At 38.1% G+C, this 22,321-nt stretch overlaps 1 protein-coding gene across 4 annotated transcripts in view; it reads left to right on the top strand.

Moving 5' to 3' along the window:
- RTKN2 (rhotekin 2) overlaps window positions 1-22,321 on the top strand; it is a 114,204-nt gene that overhangs the window by 59,009 nt on the left and 32,874 nt on the right. For all 4 annotated transcript variants that reach the window (XM_061405087.1, XM_061405089.1, XM_061405088.1 and 1 more), the window contains 3 exons: window positions 4,044-4,138; window positions 17,974-18,080; window positions 18,960-19,091. In XM_061405087.1, coding sequence (XP_061261071.1) covers window positions 4,044-4,138; window positions 17,974-18,080; window positions 18,960-19,091 — 334 coding nt within the window. The remainder of the gene's footprint in view (window positions 1-4,043; window positions 4,139-17,973; window positions 18,081-18,959; window positions 19,092-22,321) is intronic.

Below are 22,321 nucleotides of genomic sequence, written 5' to 3'. Positions count from 1 at the left end.
GATGGCTGAAGTATTGGCTTTTTAGCTTCAGCGTCAGTCCTTCCAATGAATATTCAGGACTGATTTCCTTTAGGATTGACTGGTTTGGTTAAATCCTGCCTTTAGCTCCTCTGCACCTGCACTCATGAGGAATAGATGAGGAAATAAGAATAATAATACTGTCTGGTCTCACTTTAGAGGGATCACTGATCTTAAGTGAGTTCCAATATGAGCAATCGTCCGAAGTGTCCACAGGCTTTCACTTTACCTCTTGTCAGAAATAGTATTTCACATTACATTACTCTCTCTTATAGAACTTCTTTTTCCACTCCTTATTGATGCTTTTGAACTGTGGTGTTGGAGAAGACTCTTGCGAGTCCCTTGAACTGCAAAGAGATCCAACCAGTCCATTCTGAAGGAGATCAGTCCTGGGATTTCTTTGGAAGGAATGATGCTAAAGCTGAAACTCCAGTACTTTGGCCACCTCATGCGAAGAGTTGACTCATTGGAAAAGACTCTGATGCTGGGAGGGATTGAGGGCAAGAGGAGAAGGAGACGACAGAGGATGAGATGGCTGGATGGCATCACTGACTCGATGGATGTGAGTCTGAGTGAACTCCAGGAGTTGGTGATGGACAGGGAGGCCTGGCGTGCTGCAATTCACGGGATCACAAAGAGTCAGACACGACTGAGCGACTGATCTGATCTGATCTGATTCAAAGCTGATGTTGTTGTCATTGTTCAGTTGCTGAGTCATGTTGAACTCTTTGTGACCCCATGGACATACACTCTAGGTTCCCCTGTGCTCCACTATCTCCTGGAGTTTGCTCAGATTTGTATCCATTAAGTTGGTGACGCTATCTAACCATCACATTCTCTCTGACCCCTTCTTCTTTTGCCTTCAATCTTTCCCAGCAACAGGGTCTTTTCTAGTGAACTAGCTCTTTGCATTAGGTAGCCAAAGTATTGGAGCTTTAGCAACAGTCCTTCAAATGAATGTGAAGGGCTGATTTTCTTTAGGATTGACTGGCTTGATCTCCTTGCAGTCCATGGTACTCTGAAGAATCTTTTCCAGCACACAGTTTGAAAGCAATAATTCTTTGGCACTCAGCCTTCTTTATGGTTCAACTCTCACATCTATATGTGACTGCTGGAAAAACCATAACTTTAAAAGACACTTGCTCCTTGGAAGGAAAGCAATGACAAACCTAGACAGCGTATTAAAAGGCAGAGACATCACTTTGCTGACAGAGGTCTCTATAGTCAAAGCTGATGACTTCATTTGATACAGCATTGATGATGCTGAAGTAATCAGAAAAGAACTTGTGTATCCTCTGTCAACCGTATCTTTCAGCCTACCTGCATTTTTATCTTCATTTGCTGCTTTCCTTCCTTTTGAACTGCCCTTACTCCATCTGAGACCACCCACCTATGCATTCGATCATCTTCTCAAGTTCTCAAAAGTTGGCTCCTGCACATGTCCCCCCTTCTCTATCATCAGTTTTTCTTCTACTACATCATTTCCAAAAACATAAACATGCTGAAGTTCCTCGCATTTCTCTTGCCCCATTGAACAGCTGTCCTTTACAGAAAAGTTTTTACATACTCTGTCTCCACTTCCTGTCCTTCATTGTCTTGAACCAGTTCAGTCAGGTTTCACCATGTTAACTTCTATCCCATCCTATAGAAACTGCTCTTATCAAGGTCAGCAGTGATCTTCATGTTGCCAAATACCATGGTCATTTACCAGTGTTCCTCCTCCTGGAATTTTCAGTATTCAACACAGTTGATCACCCTCCTTGAAACACTTTGAACTTGGCTTCCTTGGACACCACTTTTGTGATTTTTCTTCTGCCTCAGTGACTGTTGCTTGCCTGTCTCCTTTGTTCATTGTGCTTCAACTTAATCTGAAATGATGGAGTACTTGTGTCCAAATACTCAGTTGTCACATTTTATGTAACTTTTATTAAATATCATTTATATATTGGTAACTCCCAAATTTCATTCTTTAATACTTTTTCCTCTCATAACTCCAGATTCATTATCCACCTGCCTACTCTACAACCCAGTCTCAAACCTAATCTGTTAAAAACTAAATTTTTACTCCCCATATCCCTTCTTTTCTCAGTCAGCCTCTTTGCAGTTAATAAGAATTCGCTTTTGCTAGTTGCTCAGGCCAAACTCTTTGGAGTTGTCCTTGATTCTTTCCTTTCTTTTGCATCCCATGTCCACATTGGGTCAACTCTAGAATATATCAAAAATCTTACCACTTCTCACCATCCCATCAACTACCACCCCATTCCAGGCCTACATCAGCTCTTGATTGGTGAGGTGCAGTAGCTTTCTGGTTGGCATCTCCATTTCTCTCTTGGCCTCTTTGGTCTTTTGTCTACATAGCCCCAGAGGGATCATTAAAAAATATAAGTCAGATCATAGCACATGCCTCTACTCAAAACCTACCACTTGCTTCCTGTCTCACTGAGAATAAAATCCAAGGGCCTCATCACGCCCTACAAGGCATGCCCTCCTGCAGTGTAGGGTGTCTGCCTGTCCTCGGCTTGTAGACATTGTGTCTCCCTCTCTGTCACTGTAATCCTGCCGCACTGACGGCCTTGTTGTGTGTCAGATGCACCTAGCGTCACTCTCTTGCATCACTTATCCACTTCTTGTCAATAATCTCTTCCTGAAAATAACACATTTTGCACTAAAACACTAATAGGGAGTCTATTTACCATTGTTTAGCATGGGGAAAATTGTAGTTGCATAAAATCCATGTATCAATGACCAATTATTATGTTGAGATAGTGCTTAAATATTGTGCCCCATCACCAAGCAACTCATATGATTGTTAATAGGCAATTTTGTGTGTAGTAATATTTGCTCTTCTATTATAATTGTTGTTCTCAATTGCTTTTATTCTTCACCATTTTAAAAAAATACTTCCTCAACTTTTGTGGGGCACTTATTATGTAACAGTAGGGAAAAATAAGAGCTAATAATAAAACTCACTGTAGAAATTTGTCAGGACAAGTGAAAATAGCAGAGAATGCCCACACTAAAAATGAGGTTCTCATAGTGTGTCTTTGCTCTAGCAACCTTCCCAATACTCTGAATAGAAGTCTGAATTATACCAGTTGTATTCAGAATGTAACTTAAAAATGTACTTACGAGTTGTTTTGTTAATTTTTTTATTTGGTCAAGTTTTGGAGACAAGCATCCATTTTCTTATGTAAACACTGACAGAAAAACATTGGCTAGTAAGATGTATCTCTTGTCTATGATGGGTGTATATTGAAAACCACCATGTGCATGCTCAGTTGCTGAGTTGTGTCCAACTCTTTGAGACCCCTTAGACTGTGGCCTGCCAGGCTTCTCTGTCCAGATAAACCAAACCAATAAAATCAAGTGCTATAAACCTTAAACTTATACAGTAATGTATGGCAATTGTTTTTCAATAAAACTGAAAAATCCAAAACCAAGACGCCTTCACCAGGGAACAACATTCTGTGGAGTGTGCCATTATTTATTAATGAAGTGCATGCGTGTGTTGCATTATTGCTACATTTATACATATTTTTTGTAATGTTTATTTTATTACATATATAGTAAGAGACAAAGAAGATTTATGAAACATATCACCTGGCCCAATTAGTAAAATTCTCATCAGACTTTACATGGTAATTCTATTTTATTTTTCGAAGAATGACCATACTGTTTTCCGTAGTGGTTAACATTTTACATTTCCACCAACAATGGAGAATGATTCCAGTTTGTCCACATCCTTGCCAATAACTTGTTACTTTCTGTTTTGTTGTGTTTTAATAATGGTCGTTCCAATGGATGTGAAGTGGTTTCGATTTGTGTTTTTCTAATGATTAATGTTCTTGAGTATCTCTTCATATTTTTATTGGCCATTTGTATATTTTATTTGAAGAAATGTCTATTCAAGACCTTTGCCATTTTTAAATCAGGTTGTTTATTTTGTTGTTGTTGAACATCTAAATATTTTATGTAGTAGAAAATACACTACACTTCTTGACACCTGTCTTTTTTCTCACTATTAGTGATGCAAAGTACAGTTTGCTAGCTCATACTACCCTGAGCTTGGAAAGCGCTGAGGATGGCTTCAAGACCCACAATCTCTCTGTTAATGGGAATGGTACGTATGGTGTTTATTTTACTTATTATAAATGTTATGTCAATATATGCGTGTGACAGTAATAATTGCTGATTTTAATGTGTTCCTCTGAAGTGACTATTGGCTTCTAGGACATAGGCATGAGTGATTCTGTGGATTCTTTCAAATATGTGTGTCCCTTTTCCCCAAAAGTGAAAAGTTTATTTTTCTCTCTGTCTCCTATTTGCTAGAGATTTGTTTGTGAGGCTTGCTTGTTAAGAACAGAAAGGTTTTGCATTTTCTGAATCCTTTTCTTTGACTTGAAATGGGTGACTTCACCACTCTTCTGTTAATAATTGTCAAAGACCTATCTTATTTTTGAATTTGTAATTGAGGAAACCAACCTGTCTGTTGGTAGAAAGCAGAGGATATAAGGGAAAAGTGGGGCTAAATTAATCTTAAACATTTTTCTCTAGATGATAATTGGTAGTTAAAATTTGTTAAATAGAAATAGATAGCAGGGTGAAGAAGGGAGGTGAGTGATTAGGAAGATTTGTAAAACTTACCATAAGCACTCTCTACACTCCCAGATTACTTTTACCTATGATGAAACATATACAGTAGTGTTGGTAAAGTAGATTAGAAATATGATTTGGGTTATTTATTTTTTCATTTTTCAAGGTAGAATATATAAATTATGTACTACCTTACTTATACTTTTTGTTGTAAGGAGAGAGACTCTATACATTTTTTAAATTTCACACTAAAATATTACATTAAAAATAGAGAAAAGTTCATAAAATGTAAATGTGCAGTTTAACAAATAATTATGATATGAATGGGGCTTCCCTGGTGGCTCAGAGGTTAAAAATCCTTGTGTGTTATATAATACCTTATTACATCTGGGATCATTTTCCTGCCACTTGAAGTATAATCCTTAGTATTTATTTTAGTATATTATGTTAGTATCATACCTCTTGATTCTTTGTGTTTGTCTGAAGATGACTTTGCTTAGCTTCACTCTTAAAAGGCATTTTTTACATGGTGTAGAAGCTTGGCACTTTAATATTTTTATTTTTGAGCATTAAAGCTACAGTTCCACTACCTTCTGGTGTCTTGTGAAAAGTGAAAGTGAAAGCGGCTCAGGCGTGTCCAACTCTTTGTGACCCCATGGACTATATAGTCCATGGAATTCTCCAGGCCAGAATACTGGAGTGGGTAGCCTTTCCCGTCTCCAGGGGATCTTCCCAACCCAGGGATTGAACCGGGGTCTCCTGCATTGCAGGTGGATTCTTTACCAACTGAGCTATCAGGGTCTTGAACTAGCTATTAAAAATCATTTGTCAGCATGTTGCTTCTGTGATGGTAACTTTTCATTTTTTTCTTTGTCTTTGGTTTTCTGAAGCTTCACCATGCTATAGGTGAAGAATTTAGTTTTATTTATGATGTTTTTGGAAATCTTGAACTTCTTTATGCTGATTGATGCCTTTCATTATTCTGGACAAAATCTTGTCTATTCAGACAGCCTCTGGTCCATTCTTTTGCCTTTCTTCCTCTAGCATTCTTATTAAACCTATGTTAATCTTTCTGACTGTGTTCTCTATTTTTATTATCATTTATGATCTATTCCTCATCTTTTTTTCCCTTTGCTACTTTTCCTAGAATTTTTAATGCACTCTTTTATTTCCTTTATTCTCTTTGCAGCTCTGTCTGATCTGCTGTTGAATCTGTATACCAAGTTCTTCATTTCATTTATTGTACTTCTTATTTCTAGAAGTTCTGTTTGATTTTTTTCTTAAATCTGCTATGCCACTTTGTATTCCCTGCATGCACTGTTAATATTATCTTTCAGGTTTTTATTAAAAGAGTGAGTATAGCTATTTTATAGTCTATGGCTAATAATTCAGACATATAAAGTCTTTCTTGGTCAGTTTCTATTTTTTTTTTTTTTTTTGTAAATGGTTACCACTCAGTTTCTTCATGTATAGTTATTTTCATGTACTAGTCATTATAATTCACTGTTTACAAAGCAGAATAAATTAATGCTTAGTGTCTGCTTCAGGCAGGAACTTGGAGAGACTAGGCTCACTTTGTCCAAAGACCATGTCTGAATTTCTCTGGATCCCTTCATCCCCACTTCCAGGCAGTGGGAATCCTGGGCAGTTAGACTGGTTTATTTACGGAAGGAAATGGCAACCCATTCCAGTTTTCTTGCCTGGAAAATCCCATGGACAGAGAAGCCTGGTAGGCTACAGTCCACAGGGGGTCGCAAAGAGTTGGACACAACTGAGTGACTTTACTTTCACTACCCGTTGGTGATTCCTTTGGGCTCTCAGCTTAATATGAGGAATCCTCCCATTAATCTGCCTTTGTTGTTAAAGTCCTAGGCTGATTTCTGATCTATTTCCCTCATCTTGCAGGATCTTTAAATCATAAATTGGATTTGCTGGGATTAGCAAATGCTCTCAAGACAAACAGATTCTGTGCTCATTTAACTTACTGGTTCTCATTTATCAGATTTGTACTGGTAGTTTCTTTTAGTTTTGTTACCTCTTTGTTGCTCTAAAGTTTTTTAAATAGATTTGGTTCAGCATTTTATAGTAGTTTTCAGTGGGAGGATTGGTCTGAACAATTCAATTGAGCTTTCTTTCGCCCACAACTTCAAGTTTGTAATAGTATTAGCATTATCAGTTGGCAAATTGGAAAACTTGGCAAATTAAGTTTTAATTCCATTTTGTGTCAGTTCTCTAGAATTATTGATGTTATCACCATATATTGAGTGCCTGTTATGTTCCAGACGTATTCAGCCTTGAGAAAGAAAATTCTGTAATATGTAACCTCATGAATGATCTTTGACATTATGCTAACTGAAATAACCAGTCACAGAAGGACAAATACTACCTGCTTCCACTTATATGAAGTGTCTTTAGCAACCCCATGGTGGACTGCAGCCTACCAGGCTCCTCCGTCCATGGATTCTCCAGACAAGAGTACTGGAGTGGGGTGCCATTGCCTTCTCCCTGAAATAGACAGACTGTTAGAAGCAGAGCGTAGTTTACTATGGGAGTTACTATGGCAGTGACTAGGGGTTTGGAAGAAGAGAAAGGGGGTGCTAATAAACTGGTATAAACCTTCTGTTATACAAGGTGAATAAGTTCTAGAGATCTGCTGTACAACATGTGACATAGGCTAACAATACTGTATTGTTCTCCCCAAAATCTGTTGAGTGGGGTATCCTATTACATGTCCTTATGCTAAAGCAGTTTTTATTTTTAGTCTCTGTGAGATATAGTTATTAGGGAGCATTACAATGAAGTGATTAATAATGGAGACTGTGGAGCCATCAGCCTTGGATTCGTATTCTAGTTCTACCACTGGCTAACTCTCTGACCTTCCGAAGTTCCTTATTTTGTTATCATTTACATTTTACAGATGAATAAAACATAGCTTAGAGAATGTAATGTGCCAGATTGTGTAGCTAGCTAGTGTTCAAGCCAGACTTTAAATAATCGAGGACAGGCGGTGCTTGTTCTGCCATGTGTTCTGGTTCAGATCATATCCGTTGCTCAGTCGTGTCCGACTCTTTGCGACCCCATGAATCGCAGCACGCCAGGCCTCCCTGTCCATCACCAACTCCTGGAGTTCACTCAGACTCACGTCCATCGAGTCAGTGATGCCATCCAGCCATCTCATCCTCTGTCGTCACCTTTTTCTCTTGCCCCCAATCCCTCCCAGCATCCAGTGAGTCAACTCTTCACATGAGGTGGCCAAAGTACTGGAGTTTGAGCTTTAGCATCATTCCTTCCAAAGAAATCCCAGGGCTATCTCCTTCAGAATGGACTGGTTGGGTTGGATCTCCTTGTAGTCCAAGGGACTCTCAAGAGTCTTCTCCAACACCACAGTTCAAAAGCATCAATTCTTCAGTGCTCAGCCTTCTTCACAGTCCAACTCTCACATCCATACACGAACACAGGAAAAATCATAGCCTTGACTAGACGAACATTTGTTGGCAAAGTAATGTCTCTGCTTTTGAACATGCTATCTAGGTTGGTCATAACTTTCCTTCCAAGGAGTAAGCGTCTTTTAATTTCATGGCTGCAATCACCATCTGCAGTGATTTTGGAGCCCAGAAAAATAAAGTCTGACACTGTTTCCACTGTTTCCCCATCTATTTCCCATGAAGTGGTGGGACCGGATGCCATGATCTTTGTTTTCTGAATGTTGAGCCTTAAGCTAACTTTTTCACTCTCCACTTTCACTTTCATCAAGAGGCTTTTGAGTTCCTCTTCACTTTCTGCCATAAGGGTGGTGTCATCTGCATATCTGAGGTTATTGATATTTCTCCCGGCAATCTTGATTCCAGTTTGTGTTTCTTCCAGTCCAGCATTTCTCATGATGTACTCTGCATATAAGTTAAATAAGCAGGGTGACAATATACAGCCTTGACGAACTCCTTTTCCTATTTGGAACCAGTCTGTTGTTCCATGTCCAGTTCTAACTGTTGCTTCCTGACCTGCATACAAATTTCTCAAGAGGCAGATCAGGTGGTCTGGTATTCCCATCTCTTTCAGAATTTTCCACAGTTGATTGTGATCCACACAGTCAAAGGCTTTGGCATAGTCAATAAAGCAGAAATGGATGTGTTTCTGGAACTCTCTTGCTTTTTCCATGATCCAGCAGATGTTGGCAATTTGATCTCTGGTTCCTCTGCCTTTTCTAAAACCAGCTTGAACATCAGGAAGTTCACGGTTCACATATTGCTGAAGCCTGGCTTGGAGAATTTTGAGCATTACTTTACTAGCGTGTGAGATGAGTGCAATTGTGCAGTAGTTTGAGCATTCTTTGGCATTGCCTTTCTTTGGGATTGGAATGAAAACTGACCTTTTCCAGTCCTGTGGCCACTGCTGAGTTTTCCAAATTTGCTGGCATATTGAGTGCAGCACTTCCACAGCATCATCTTTCAGGATTTGGAATAGCTCAACTGGAATTCCATCACCTCCACTAGCTTTGTTCGTAGTGATGCTTTCTAAGGCCCACCTGACTTCACATTCCAGGATGTCTGGCTCTAGGTCAGTGATCACACCATTGTGATTATCTGGGTCATGAAGATCTTTTTTGTACAGTTCTTCTGTGTATTCTTGCCACCTCTTCTTAGTATCTTCTGCTTCTGTTAGGTCCATACCATTTCTGTCCTTTATCGTGTTCTGGTTAGGCATATATTATTACTGATAAAGCACCTGAAAATTCAAAATACTATCGATTTGTTAATAATGGAATTGATGATGAAAGATCCTATTCTTTCAACTAAATCATCAGAAAGACCGTTGAAATGAATAAAATTCACAAGAAAGCATCTATTTCATCAGTGTCCCTTGTAGTTAGTGTTCTTTAAGATATTACTAGATTTTCCTTTAATAAAAATGCTCATGAGCAAATAAGCATGAGGACTATGTGGTATATTTCTTTCTAAGAGAAACACAATAGAGATTAGCATATTGAGCATTCATGCTAAGTCGCCTCAGTCATGTCTGACTCTGTGACCCTGTGGACTGTTGGCCACCAGGCTCTTCTGTCCATGGGTTCTCCAGGCAAGAATACTGGAGTAGGTGGCCATGCTGTGCTCCAGGGGATCTTCCTGACCCAGGGATTGAACCCACATCTCTTCTGTCTCCTGAGTTGGCACTAGTACCACCTGGGAAGCCCGAGGAGAATATTAAAGACTATGAAAAGGCCTGTGCTTACAGCAGTAACACCCCAAAATGGTTGACAGCCAAACTTGTAGCTTCCACTGGAGAAAATTTAAGAACACTAGCCTATATGCCAAACTCTTTTGATGTGATAGGTATATTCCTAGAAATGTATGGAAATGAAAATTTTGTAAATCAATTATATTTTGGGAAAAAAAGTACGTAATTAAAAATAAACACAATTTTATGCAGGAAAAAGTCACCCTTTGATTTATTTGTTAATAAATCTATGTTTAATAAGGTTTTCCTAAATAAAGTTCTGTCAGATCAGATCAGATCAGTCACTCAGTCATGTCCGACTCTTTGCGACCCCGTGAATCGCAGCACGCCAGGCCTCCCGGGAAGGCAATGCCAAAGAATGCTCAAACTGCTGCACAATTGCACTCATCTCACACGCTAGTAAAGTAATGCTCCAAATTCTCCAAGCCAGGCTTCAGCAATATGTGAATCGTGAACTTCCTGATGTTCAAGCTGGTTTTAGAAAAGGCAGAGGAACCAGAGATCAAATTGCCAACATCCGCTGGATCATGGAAAAAGCAAGAGAGTTCCAGAAACACATCCATTTCTGCTTTATTGACTATGCCAAAGCCTTTGACTGTGTGGATCACAATCAACTGTGGAAAATTCTGAAAGAGATGGGAATACCAGACCACCTGATCTGCCTCTTGAGAAATTTGTATGCAGGTCAGGAAGCAACAGTTAGAACTGGACATGGAACAACAGACTGGTTCCAAATAGGAAAAGGAGTTCGTCAAGGCTGTATATTGTCACCCTGTTTATTTAACTTATATGCAGAGTACATCATGAGAAATGCTGGACTGGAAGAAACACAAGCTGGAATCAAGATTGCCGGGAGAAATATCAATAACCTCAGATATGCAGATGACACCACCCTTATGGCAGAGAGTGAAGAGGAACTCAAAAGCCTCTTGATGAAAGTAAAAGTGGAGAGTGAAAAAGTTAGCTTAAGGCTCAACATTCAGAAAATGAAGATCATGGCATCCGGTCCCACCACTTCATGGGAAATAGATGGGGAAACAGTGGAAACAGTGTCAGACTTTATTTTTCTGGGCTCCAAAATCACTGCAGATGGTGACTGCAGCCATGAAATTAAAAGACGCTTACTCCTTGGAAGGAAAGTTATGACCAACCTAGATAGCATGTTCAGAAGCAGAGACATTACTTTGCCAACAAATGTTCGTCTAGTCAAGGCTATGATTTTTCCTGTGTTCGTGTATGGATGTGAGAGTTGGACTGTGAAGAAGGCTGAGCGCCGAAGAATTGATGCTTTTGAACTGTGGTGTTGGAGAAGACTCTTGAGAGTCCCTTGGATTGCAAGGAGATCCAACCAGTACATTGTGAAGGAGATCAGCCCTGGGATTTCTTTGGAAGGAATGATGCTAAAGCTGAAACTCCAGTACTTTGGCCACCTCATGTGAAGAGTTGACTCATTGGAAAAGACTCTGATGCTGGGAGGGATTGGGGGCAGGAGGAGAAGGGGACGACAGAGGATGTGATGGCTGGATGGCATCACTGACTGATGGACGTGAGTCCAGGGGCATTGGCCAGGAGGACCAACCCCACGTCCAAGGAGCCGTGGCTGCACGGGCGCAGGAGGGCCTAGAGCAGCTATCCCACATTGAAGGTCAGGAAGGGCGGCGGTGAGGAGATATCCGTCGTCCAAGGTAAGGAGCAGTGGCTGCCCTTTGCCAGAGCAGCCGTGAAGAGATACCCCACGCCCAAGGTAAGAGAAACCCAAGTAAGACGTTCGGTTTTGCAAGAGGGCATCAGAGGGCCAACACACTGAAACCATACTCACAGGAAACTAGTCAATCTAATCACACTAGGATCACAGCCTTGTCTAATTCACTGAAACTAAGCCATGCCTGTGGGGCAACCCAAGATGGGCGGGTCATGGTGGAGAGATTTGACAGAATGTGGTCCACTGGAGAAGGGAATGGCAAACCACTTCAGTATTCTTGCCTTTAGAACCCCATGAACAGTATGAAAAGGCAAAATGATAGGATACTGAAAGAGAAACTCCCCAGGTCAGTAGGTGCCCAATATGCTACTGGAGATCAGTGGAGAAATAACTCCAGAAAGAACGAAGGGATGGAGCCAAAGCAAAAACAATACCCAGCTGTGGATGTGACTGGTGATAGAAGCAAGGTCCAATGCTGTAAAGAGCAATATTGCATAGGAACCTGGAATGTCAGGTCCATGAATCAAGGCAAATTGAAAGTGGTCAAACAAGAGATGGCAAGAGTGAATGTTGACATTCTAGGAATCAGCGAACTCCAATGGACTGGAATGGGTGAATTTAACTCAGATGACCATTATATCTACTACTGCGGGCAGGAATCCCTCAGAAGAAATGGAGTAGCCATCATGGTCAACAAAAGAGTCCGAAATGCAGTACTTGGATGCAATCTCAAAAATGACAGAATGATCTCTGTTTGTTTCCAAGGCAAACCATTCAATATCACAGTAATCCAAGTCTATGCCCCAGCCAGTAATGCTGAAGAAGCTAAAGTTGAACAGTTCTATGAAGACCTACAAGACCTTTTAGAACTAACACCCCCAAAAAAAGTTATGTCAGTGTCTCCCAAATACTATAAAGAGGATATACAAGATTTTTGAAATTTATAACTCAATTTTATTGCTCTTTTTTCTTTTTCAAAGCTGTCTTTATTTTTTTTAATTATTATTATTTTACTTTACAATATTGTATTGGTTTTGCCATAAATCAACATGCATCTGCCACGGGTGTACCCGTGTTCCCCATCCTGAACCCCCTCCCACCTCCCTCCCTATACTATCTCTCTGGGACATTCCAGTGCACCAGCCCCAAGCTTCCTGTATCTTGCATCGAACCTGGACTGGCGATTTGTTTCTTATATTATACATATTTTAATGCCATTCTCCCAAATCATCCCCCGCTCCCTCTCCCACAGAGTCCAAAAGACTGATCTATACATCAGTGTCTCTTTTGCTGTCTCGTATACAGGGTTATTGTTACCATCTTTCTAAATTCCATATATATGCGTTAGTGTACTGTATTGGTGTTTTTCTTTCTGGCTTACTTCACTCTGTGTAATAGGCTCCAGTTTCATCCACCTCATTAGAACTGATTCAAATGTATTCTTTTTAATGGCTGAGTAATACTCCATTGTATATATGTACCACAGCTTTCTTATCCATTCATCTGCTAATGGGCATCTAGGTTGCTTCCATGTCCTGGCTATTATAAACAGTGCTGCGATGAACATTGGGGTACACGTGTCTCTTTCCCTTCTGGTTTCCTCAGTGTGAATGCCCAGCAGTGGGATTACTGGGTCGTATGGCAGTTCTATTTCCAGTTTTTTAAGGAATCTCCACACTGTTCTCCATAGTGGCTGTACTAGTTTGCATTCCCACCAACAGTATAAGAGGGTTCTCTTTTCTCCACACCCTCTCCAGCATTTATTGCTTGTAGACTTTTGGATCGCAGCCATTCTGACTGGCGTGAAATGGTATTTCATAGTGGTTTTGATTTGCATTTCTCTGATAATGAGTGATGTTGAGCATCTTTTCATGTGTTTGTTAGCCATCTGTATGTCTTCTTTGGAGAAATGTCTATTTAGTTCTTTGGCCCATTTTTTGATTGAGTCGTTTATTTTTCTGGAATTGAGCTGTAGGAGTTGCTTGTATATTTTTGAGATTAGTTGTTTGTCAGTTGCTATTATTTTCTCCCAAGAAGGAAAAAGCCAAAATGGTATCATAAGGCTTGTATTTGTCATCAAGAAATTTTTATACTTTTTATAAAACAATGAAGTCACATTGTAAAGATTGACTGACATGGAACTGAGATGTTATCTGGATTCTTTCTCTTGCCTTTGTTTTGTTGTCGCTGTCATTTTAAAACTCCATTTTGTTCCCCTTCTGAAACTACAGATGAATTAGATAAAATCCTCGAGTAATGAAAAGTCAAACTGTTCTTTCACTTCCTGTTTCATTTCATCTTGCCCTAATATCACCCTTGGTTAGAAAAGAAGAATAAAGTATTTTGATTAAATGTGTTGCACAAGACTGGAAAGACAGCATTGAAAAATGGAAAGGATATGGCTTCGGGACTGAGAGTGCCCTGGATATGAAATTATAAGAAGCATCTGTTACATGCCAGATACAGTGATAAATGTCATATATATGCATTTTCTTATTTGATTTCACAACAACCCTAGTACTTTATAGGTAGTATTTTTAAGAATGAGAGTTGATACTTGGGCAAATTAAGTGACCAGCATAGATGCCATCCTTCTTGTTAAAAGTAGAAGAAGCTGTAGCTCTGTGCTTTATTCTCCAGTGGTCATGAGCTGTAGAGAAATCTACATGGGAAGTAGTAGCTGATTGCAGCCTACGTGGCATGTGATCTGTAGAGCAAAGAATTTTACATTGAGTATCTTTTTTCAAGGACTACAACTAGGAAGGAATTATTTTTCTTGGTGTGCCATGAAATCTGAAGGTATTTTGCTAGAGAAACTGTTACATGTGGTGTTTAGGTTCCAGGTACATTGTTGTTTGAACAAACTTTATGAACTGGTCTGAAAAACTAATCACTTATGATTCTATTTCTTTAGGAGTTACATCCTAACTTAAAGACAAGTCATCCATAAATCTTGTATGTAAAGAAATTCACTTTGAAACTTTAAATTCATAAATCACAAATTTGATTTCAGATATATTTCTTAGATCCATGCTTTTATATAATGTTTCTTTCATTTCCTGCCTATTTTAAGAAAGGAGATTCTCATTTATTTATATCTGCATTTTAAAATCATTGGCTGTGTTGTATTTATACACTTAATTCTCTCAGATGAAGCCCTTCATTACAAGATAGCAGCTTTAACGAGGTAATAATAAAAAAGAATAGGCCCAGAAATTTTGTTGTGTGCTATTCTTTAGTAGAAGCTTGAGCAGGTACATTGATAACAATTATTTTATTTTGTGCTGTTCATTTGGGCTTCTCAGGTGGTGCTAGTGGTAAAGAACCTGCCTGCTGATGCAGGTTAGAGGTAAGAGACTCGGGTTCAATCCCTGGGTCAGGAAGATCCCCCTGGAGGAGGGCATGGCAACCCAGTCTGGTATTCTTGCCTGGAGAATCCCATGGACAGAGGAGCCTGGCGGGCTACAGTCCATGGGGTTGCACAGAAATTGGTCACTACTGAAGCAACTTAGCATCCACACATATGCTCTTCATTTAGGCTGGTCTTTTTCTTTTAACTGATGTCCCAAACCTTGGCTACATCTATTAAATATATATTAAATAATTGTATTTTTACCAAAAGTATTTTATTTTCTGAACTTACTTTTTGGTTAATAATAGTAACAGCCAATGGTTAGTCATTTAATAGGCATTTACCAACAGGGGTGCAGTGAAAACTTTATAAATCTTTTTTTGTGTGGTCCAGTGTGAAAAAGGACTGGCCATATGTTGCATTTTTATTTATACCCTGATACACACAATAGATTATACAGTGCTTTCCTTCCATACAGTTATAAAGGCTGTATACCCACCTGCACATTAGAGGAATATCTTAATGTTTTTTGAAAGAACTTTATTAAACAATTGCAAACTTATAGAAAAGTTAAAAGTTGAATATCAAGGTCTTTTTGTTTTTCTCAAGAAGTATATGAGAGCAAGGTGCTTATCTGATGCTTCATTACTCTCAACTATGTTAGTATCTGTTTCCTGCTAAAAGACATCCAGCTACATCATTACAGCTATCTAAGTCAGAAAATGAATATTAATGTATTACTGTTATTCCTATTAAACAAACACCATTCAAATATTTTTCCAGTAATGTCCCTATGACCAAAGGATCCAGTGTAGATTCATTTACTGCATTTAATCATCATGCTTCTTTAGTTTCTTTCAATCTAGATCAGTTCTGCAGTCTTTCCTTGGCTTTCATAACTATGACATTTTAAAATATCATAGTTATTTTGTAGAAGTTCTCTGTGTTTAGGTTTGTTGAATGTTTTCTGGTGCTAAGACTCAGGATATGCGTCTTTGGCAGAAATGTCACAGAAGTGCTGCATTCTCATTGCATTCTATCAGGTGGCATATTTTGATTCATCCCATTACTGATGATATGCACCTCGGTCGCTTGATTTAGGGTGTCTGTCAAGCTTCTCTACTGTACAGTTACTCCTTTTGTTTCCCCCTTTTGTAATTAATATATAATTTGTGTGTGGAATGAGGATACTTTGAAACTAAGTATAATATTTATTAGACTTCCAACTTATTCACTGATTTATTTATATAATAACATGGATTCGTGTTTTATAGTTTTACTCAGTGCATTATAATCTGTTAACATCTTGTTTATTTTGAGATTAAAATTGTCTCCGTTTTGGCCAGTGGGATTACATTCAAGATGGGTCTCTGTCTTTTTCCATGTCCTCCTCATTCATTGAGTACTTCCTTGCTTCAGGCATGACAAAATATTTCAGACTCTTCATGTACTTTACCTGCCCCAGTCCTGGAATCAGCCATTTCTCCAAAGAAGACTGGTTCTTTTGAATAGAAATACTATTTAGAAGACATGGAGCTTTAGGTAAATTCACCGCTATTAGACTGTCACCATTAGCTGTCACTTTTCCTAGGCCCTCTTAGTGGACATACACGTATATATTTTTTGTCATGGATTTCTTAATCTCTATATGTTGAAAACCATGAGTTCATACCAGTACATCTAGTTCTAAACCAATACCAAAGAGTTCATTCTGCATATTTGTATTTCCTTTCTGTGATAGTGAGAAACCTGTCTTCTATTATCTTTATATTATCTACTGTCTTTTATTCTTTGATTAGTCTCCTTAAAAGCAACCTTTTTCCCATCTTCCTCACATAATTGCCTTTCTCACCCGACTCGGGTTTTAACCCCACGTGCCTGGCTGCCCTCATTACCCCATGTGGACACCCTCGTCAGCTTCCCTGTGCTCTGACACCCCATACCCAGCTGCCCCTGTGCTTGGATTTCCTTCTTCCTGGACTCTGACGCACTCCTCTGGTTTACCAGATGTGTGAACGGCTTCCTCACTCCTCAAGCTGACACCCATGTCTGGACCACCCCCGAAATGTGCACACTTCTCTTACTCTCCTTGGATTCTGACACCTCACTTGGGCAGCCACTGCGCATAGATACCCTCCTTGCTCTACCTGGACCCCAACTCTCCATGCCAGGCCAACCACTGAAAAGAGATTCCCCTTGGGTTCTAGATTGCCCGTGTGATCCATCGTCCTCAGCCCATTCAGGCTCTGCCGCCTCATGCCAGGAAGCTTTCTCACTCACCCTTCTTATCCTGCCTGGCTCCAGTACCTAGCTCTGCCCACTACTGTTCCCCTCCCCCCAACTCTTGGCACAGATCCCCATCTTGGTGGGCTTCACATAATGGCTTACAACTGTAAGGAAAGGGAGAAGGGGAAGGGCCTAAAGGTTTATTATTAAATTAAGTTGTGCTATGAAGTGTTTTATTCAGAGGATCAATTTGCTAATTACTATAATGAAAACCAGAGTAAAAAGTAGAATGTGACATACAAAAATCATTTTATTAGGATTTTTTTTTAATTACCTGAGTTTACTTATATGCCCTGAACTACCTCCATTGATTAATTGTTTTAAGATCAAGAAAGAGATCAAGAGACTAAAAGTTCCATGTCTATTCCAGGTGACAGCATGCTATAAACCAGGGATCCCCAAACTCCAGAATCTAATGCCTGATGATCTGAGATGGAGTTGATGTAATAATAATAATAATAATATAAGTAAAATGCACAATATAAGTAATGTGTTTGAATCATCCTAAAACCATTCCACCCTCGCAGTGTGTAGCAAAATTGTCTTCCACAAAACTGGTCCCTGGTGCCCAAAATGTTGGGGACCACTACTACAAACTATTAGTTTAATATCATCCTGTCCTGACTGCTTTCTTTCATTTGATGTTGTCATTGAATATGGTAATATGAGTAGGAGGGACCTTTACATATGTTCTTATATAAAGCAAAAAAAATTGTAAAAATAATTGAAATGTATAATGACCTTAAATAAACACATATTTATACCTTGACTTTTTTTCTCATTTAAATAGAAGAATCTTCATTTTGGCTTCCCTTATATGGTAACATGTGCTGCCGACTAGTCGCCCAACCAACCTGTATGGCTGAGGATGTATTTGTGGGATTTCTTAATGAGCAGGTTAGAAGACTTTAAATATCCTACAACAATTATAGCTCTAATTTAGATCTCAGTGGCAATTGTTTGGCATTTTGATATTGAGAAGTATTTTCTTTTTTTGTATATAAAACTGTCTCTTGAATGGCAGCTTCCTCATTGTTAGAATAGGAGTTATGGCTGGGAGTGATAAGGCGGGAAGGGGAAGGGTCTTAATGCAATTCTGATGGCTAGGGAGCTGCCTCTCCAGGTTCCTCTGCTTCATTAATAGCAGCAACAGGATAATCGGTAACAGAGGACTACTTGGGGAAACTGATGAGGACAGCTTTCAGCACAGTTTTGGCCTCTAGGCTTCCAAAGCTGCCTCTGTGCAACCTACTCCTTATTTATTTATAACTATAGTTATTTATATTCAGTAAATAATTAATTATGGGCGTCAATCAATAGCTTTTTAAAAAAGATTCCATTAAGGGGAAAGAAAATTTGCATTTATACAGGGAAGTCCGTGTTCTGAGAACAGTAAGGGAAAGTTATATTTTGAACATTGAGTTATTTTTATAATTTTCCTGAGTCATTCGGTGAATTTCTGTGGAATTCCAAGCACTAATTTTTAATAGGCTAGCTTCTCTTAAATTGCGTTGATTTATGATTTTATGTGTATGAGTTATGTGATAATCATTACTTCCTTTATGCATAATGTTTTTGAGAATTCAAAACATTTCTTCTCTGATACTAACTTTTTGACTTTGGGCTACTAACTTATTGTATATTAAATTAATTGGGTAGCTATCATATTAAAACATCTTTAAAAACTAACTGATAATTCAAGTATTTTGTTGAGTTTAGGGTTAAGATGATAAATAATGATTTAAAGTTGAGAATTTCTTGATTTTTCTTTTTCAGCAAATGGTAGGAGGTCTAATTCGTTGGAGAAGGTTGTACTGTGTTTTAAGAGGGGGTAAACTCTATTGTTTTTACACTCCAGAAGAAATTGAAGCTAAAGTGGAACCAGCTTTGATAGTGTCTATTAACAAGGTAAATAAAATGCTATTTTGAAGATAAAGGTATAATATTTTATAAAATTATTTTCTATTACAGTTCACACTGTTGTCATCTTATTTATAAAAATGGGAAGAACTGCTAAAAATAGTTCATAAAGATAATTTAATCTTATTTTTCTATTTATAAAACTTATCTGGTAAAGGAAGTACTGTATATTTTCTAAGAAAGTGTAGTAATTGGAGATCTATACCAGCAAATAGATCTTAAAGCAGAGAAGGTGACCTGACGTTAACAGGTGGTTTAAATTTTTTATGAATGTATAATTAAGATATCATATAAACATCATGTTACAGTAATATGCTCTTTCTAGTTAATGCTTAAATGAACCCATAAAAAGAAATTCCTGAGTATACTTTGTGATTTCTTATGGGATTGATGGACAGTTGTTCAGCCTTCTGCCAGAAGAATACACATACATATAAATATACTGGTTTGATAAAAAGGAGATTATAAAATTTTAGTTTGAAAGTTTTTACCCAGAAATCTGCAGGAAAATTTTTCAGTCTAAGGCAGACTTATTTTATCTCACCATCTTAAGTTTGTCTATCCTCCAAGTCTAGGGTTTATTAGAGAGTTTTTCCTCCTCCTTTATAGCATTCCAACTCTAGAATTAAATTAGCATTTCTAGATTAGAAGATCATGTTTTCTGCCCATGAACTTCAATTGTTTCTAGTTGTTTAACTTTGCTTGCCTTCAGTGTGTGGTAAAACATGAGCCATCACATCTGTTAACTGTAATATACATGTTCTACTTGCCTGTAAGTTATCTTTTGAGAAAAAATGTTAGTATATGTCCTGAAAAAACATGTAGATACTGGTCTGCTAGTGTATAAAGATTTAGTTAATTTCTATGATCTTTCCAGTAATGACATTTGATCTGTTTCTGCCCTGCTTTTAGAGATGATGCCACTTTTTCTTAAAGGAAATCCTATAGTGAGACCTTTTATTATGTAATTAAGTCCACTTAATTTATCTGTTGTATTAGAAAGATTAATGTTGCTCTTAAATAATACACCTCAAATAGTATAACAGTGAATTTATTTTCATTTAAAAATTAGGTTACAGTGTCTTTTTATTATTGGAAAATTGATGTAATTTTTCCTTTGTTTGTCAACTTTTTGTTGAACATAGTGTTCACTTCCCCGCCAGAGTTTTTTTAAAATTTCAGATGTATAGAAAAGTTGAAAGAATAGAAAAATAAAACCTGGTACCCATCTCCTAGATTATTCAGCTGTTCTTAACATTTTACCACATTTGCTTTCTCTCTAGATACTTAAAAAAAATTTTTTCTGAACCATTTGAAAGTAAGCAGCAAGCAGCATGAAATCTCTTTCCTAGTATGTATTAGCATGTTTCTCCTGAAAACAAGGACATTTCCTTCATATCTGTAATATTATTATCATAGTCAATACATTTATTGTTGATGAAATAATGCTATCTAATATACCGAGCAAATTGCCTCAATTGTCTCCAAAATGTTCCAATTTTTATTTTTTGTTTTATCCAAGACTCCATCAAGGATTACAGATTGCATCTGGTCACCATGTCATTTGTTTCCTTTTTATCTAAATTGTACCCTTCACTTGCCATTCTTAAAAAAATTTATCATGACATTGACATTTTTGAAAAGTCCAGGCAAGTTCCCAAATTTGTTTTTGACTAATTGTTTTGCTTTATTCATGTTAAATACTTTTGGCTAGAACTCTTCTGATACATAGATGATTTTGTGTAACCTTATTTTCACTAGGTAGTTAAGTAATAAAAAAGAAATCCTACCAATTTTTTTCTTGTATGTTGTACAGTGGAATATGGATAGCTATAAACTAAATTAAAATGTAATCCAAACAAGTGATATTTTAAAAGTTAGATTTGAAAACAGCCTTCAGGGTATTCATTTTTCTTATCGCAGCCCTTTAAGGGAGGCAGAGCAGGTAGGTCAACCCTGTTTTACAGGTATCTTATTTCTGTTTTACAAGTGAAAACCCGTACTCAGAGATCAGATAGAACTTGTCTAGCTAGTAAATAAAATTGTATGGGTCACTTTTTTCCTAATGGGTAGAAAACATAGATTAAAAATTCATGGATTTTTTTTTTCTTCATAGTCATACTGCTAATGAAGCAAAATTAAACTTTCCTATCTCCAAATCCACTTTGAATCAGTTTTGAAAGTATAAAGTAGCTTTGAAATGAGGTTCTCAGTCCAAAGCCAAGTTACCTGTTGGCAGTAACTTATGAATCTATTGAAACTTTACGATTTAAATTTAAGAGGACAATTATAATAGAACTTCTTGGTTACTGTAGTCAGTGCATATGTATTTTCTTGTTTGATGATGAGTCTATTTCCAAAAAGTGGTTAACAGTATTTACATGGCCTGACTAAATTGACCTTTTTCAATTGACTCATTTTTCCTGTGGTAATAAAGGCTGATGACCTGGCAACTGATGGGATTCTGTAGTCAATCAGCTCCATTATTATGATCACTGAAATCAGCATATTTAGAAATCCCGTGGTGGCTCCATAATTAAGCATTGCAGATTCATAGGAATATTATTTATCTAATAATTTGTATAGACCCAGCCTTAGGCTTGGTACAACATGAGCTGTATTTGACCCTGAGGACTGATGACACAATTACTGCTTCCAGTGAATATGCTGCTGCTGCTGCTGCTAAGTCGTTTCAGTCGTGTCCAACTATGCGACCCCAGAGACAGCAGCCCACCAGGCTCCCCCGTCCCTGGGATTCTCCAGGCAAGAACCCTGGAGTGGGTTGCCATTTCCTTCTCCAATGCATGAAAGTGAAAAGTGAAAGTGAAGTCGCTCAGTCGTGTCCGACTCTTCACGACCCCATGGACTGCAGCCTACCAGGCTCCTCCATCCATGGGATTTTCTAGGCGAGAGCTCTGGAGTCGGGTGCCATTGCCTTCTCCACCAGTGAATATGACTGTTGTCTAAAGTACCAAAAAGAATTTTAATATTAAATCGTAAGGTTAAGGTTGGGAAGATTAATGTAATTTAGTTGCTTATCTCAAAAATTAAATTGATGACAAAGTGTTAAATTACCTAACTTTGCAATATTTCCATCTTAATTTTCTCCAGTGCTGATTCCAGCACTGATTCCTGCCCTTTCTCAGTAGAAATTTTTCCTTTGCATTTCTTACTTAAAAAAAATTTTTGTATGAAAGTATAATTAATTTATACACTGG

Source organism: Bos javanicus, chromosome 28, assembly GCF_032452875.1.
Source record: "Bos javanicus breed banteng chromosome 28, ARS-OSU_banteng_1.0, whole genome shotgun sequence".
NCBI classification, from domain to species: domain Eukaryota; kingdom Metazoa; phylum Chordata; class Mammalia; order Artiodactyla; family Bovidae; genus Bos; species Bos javanicus.
This window is presented reverse-complemented; position numbering and strand designations above follow the sequence as displayed.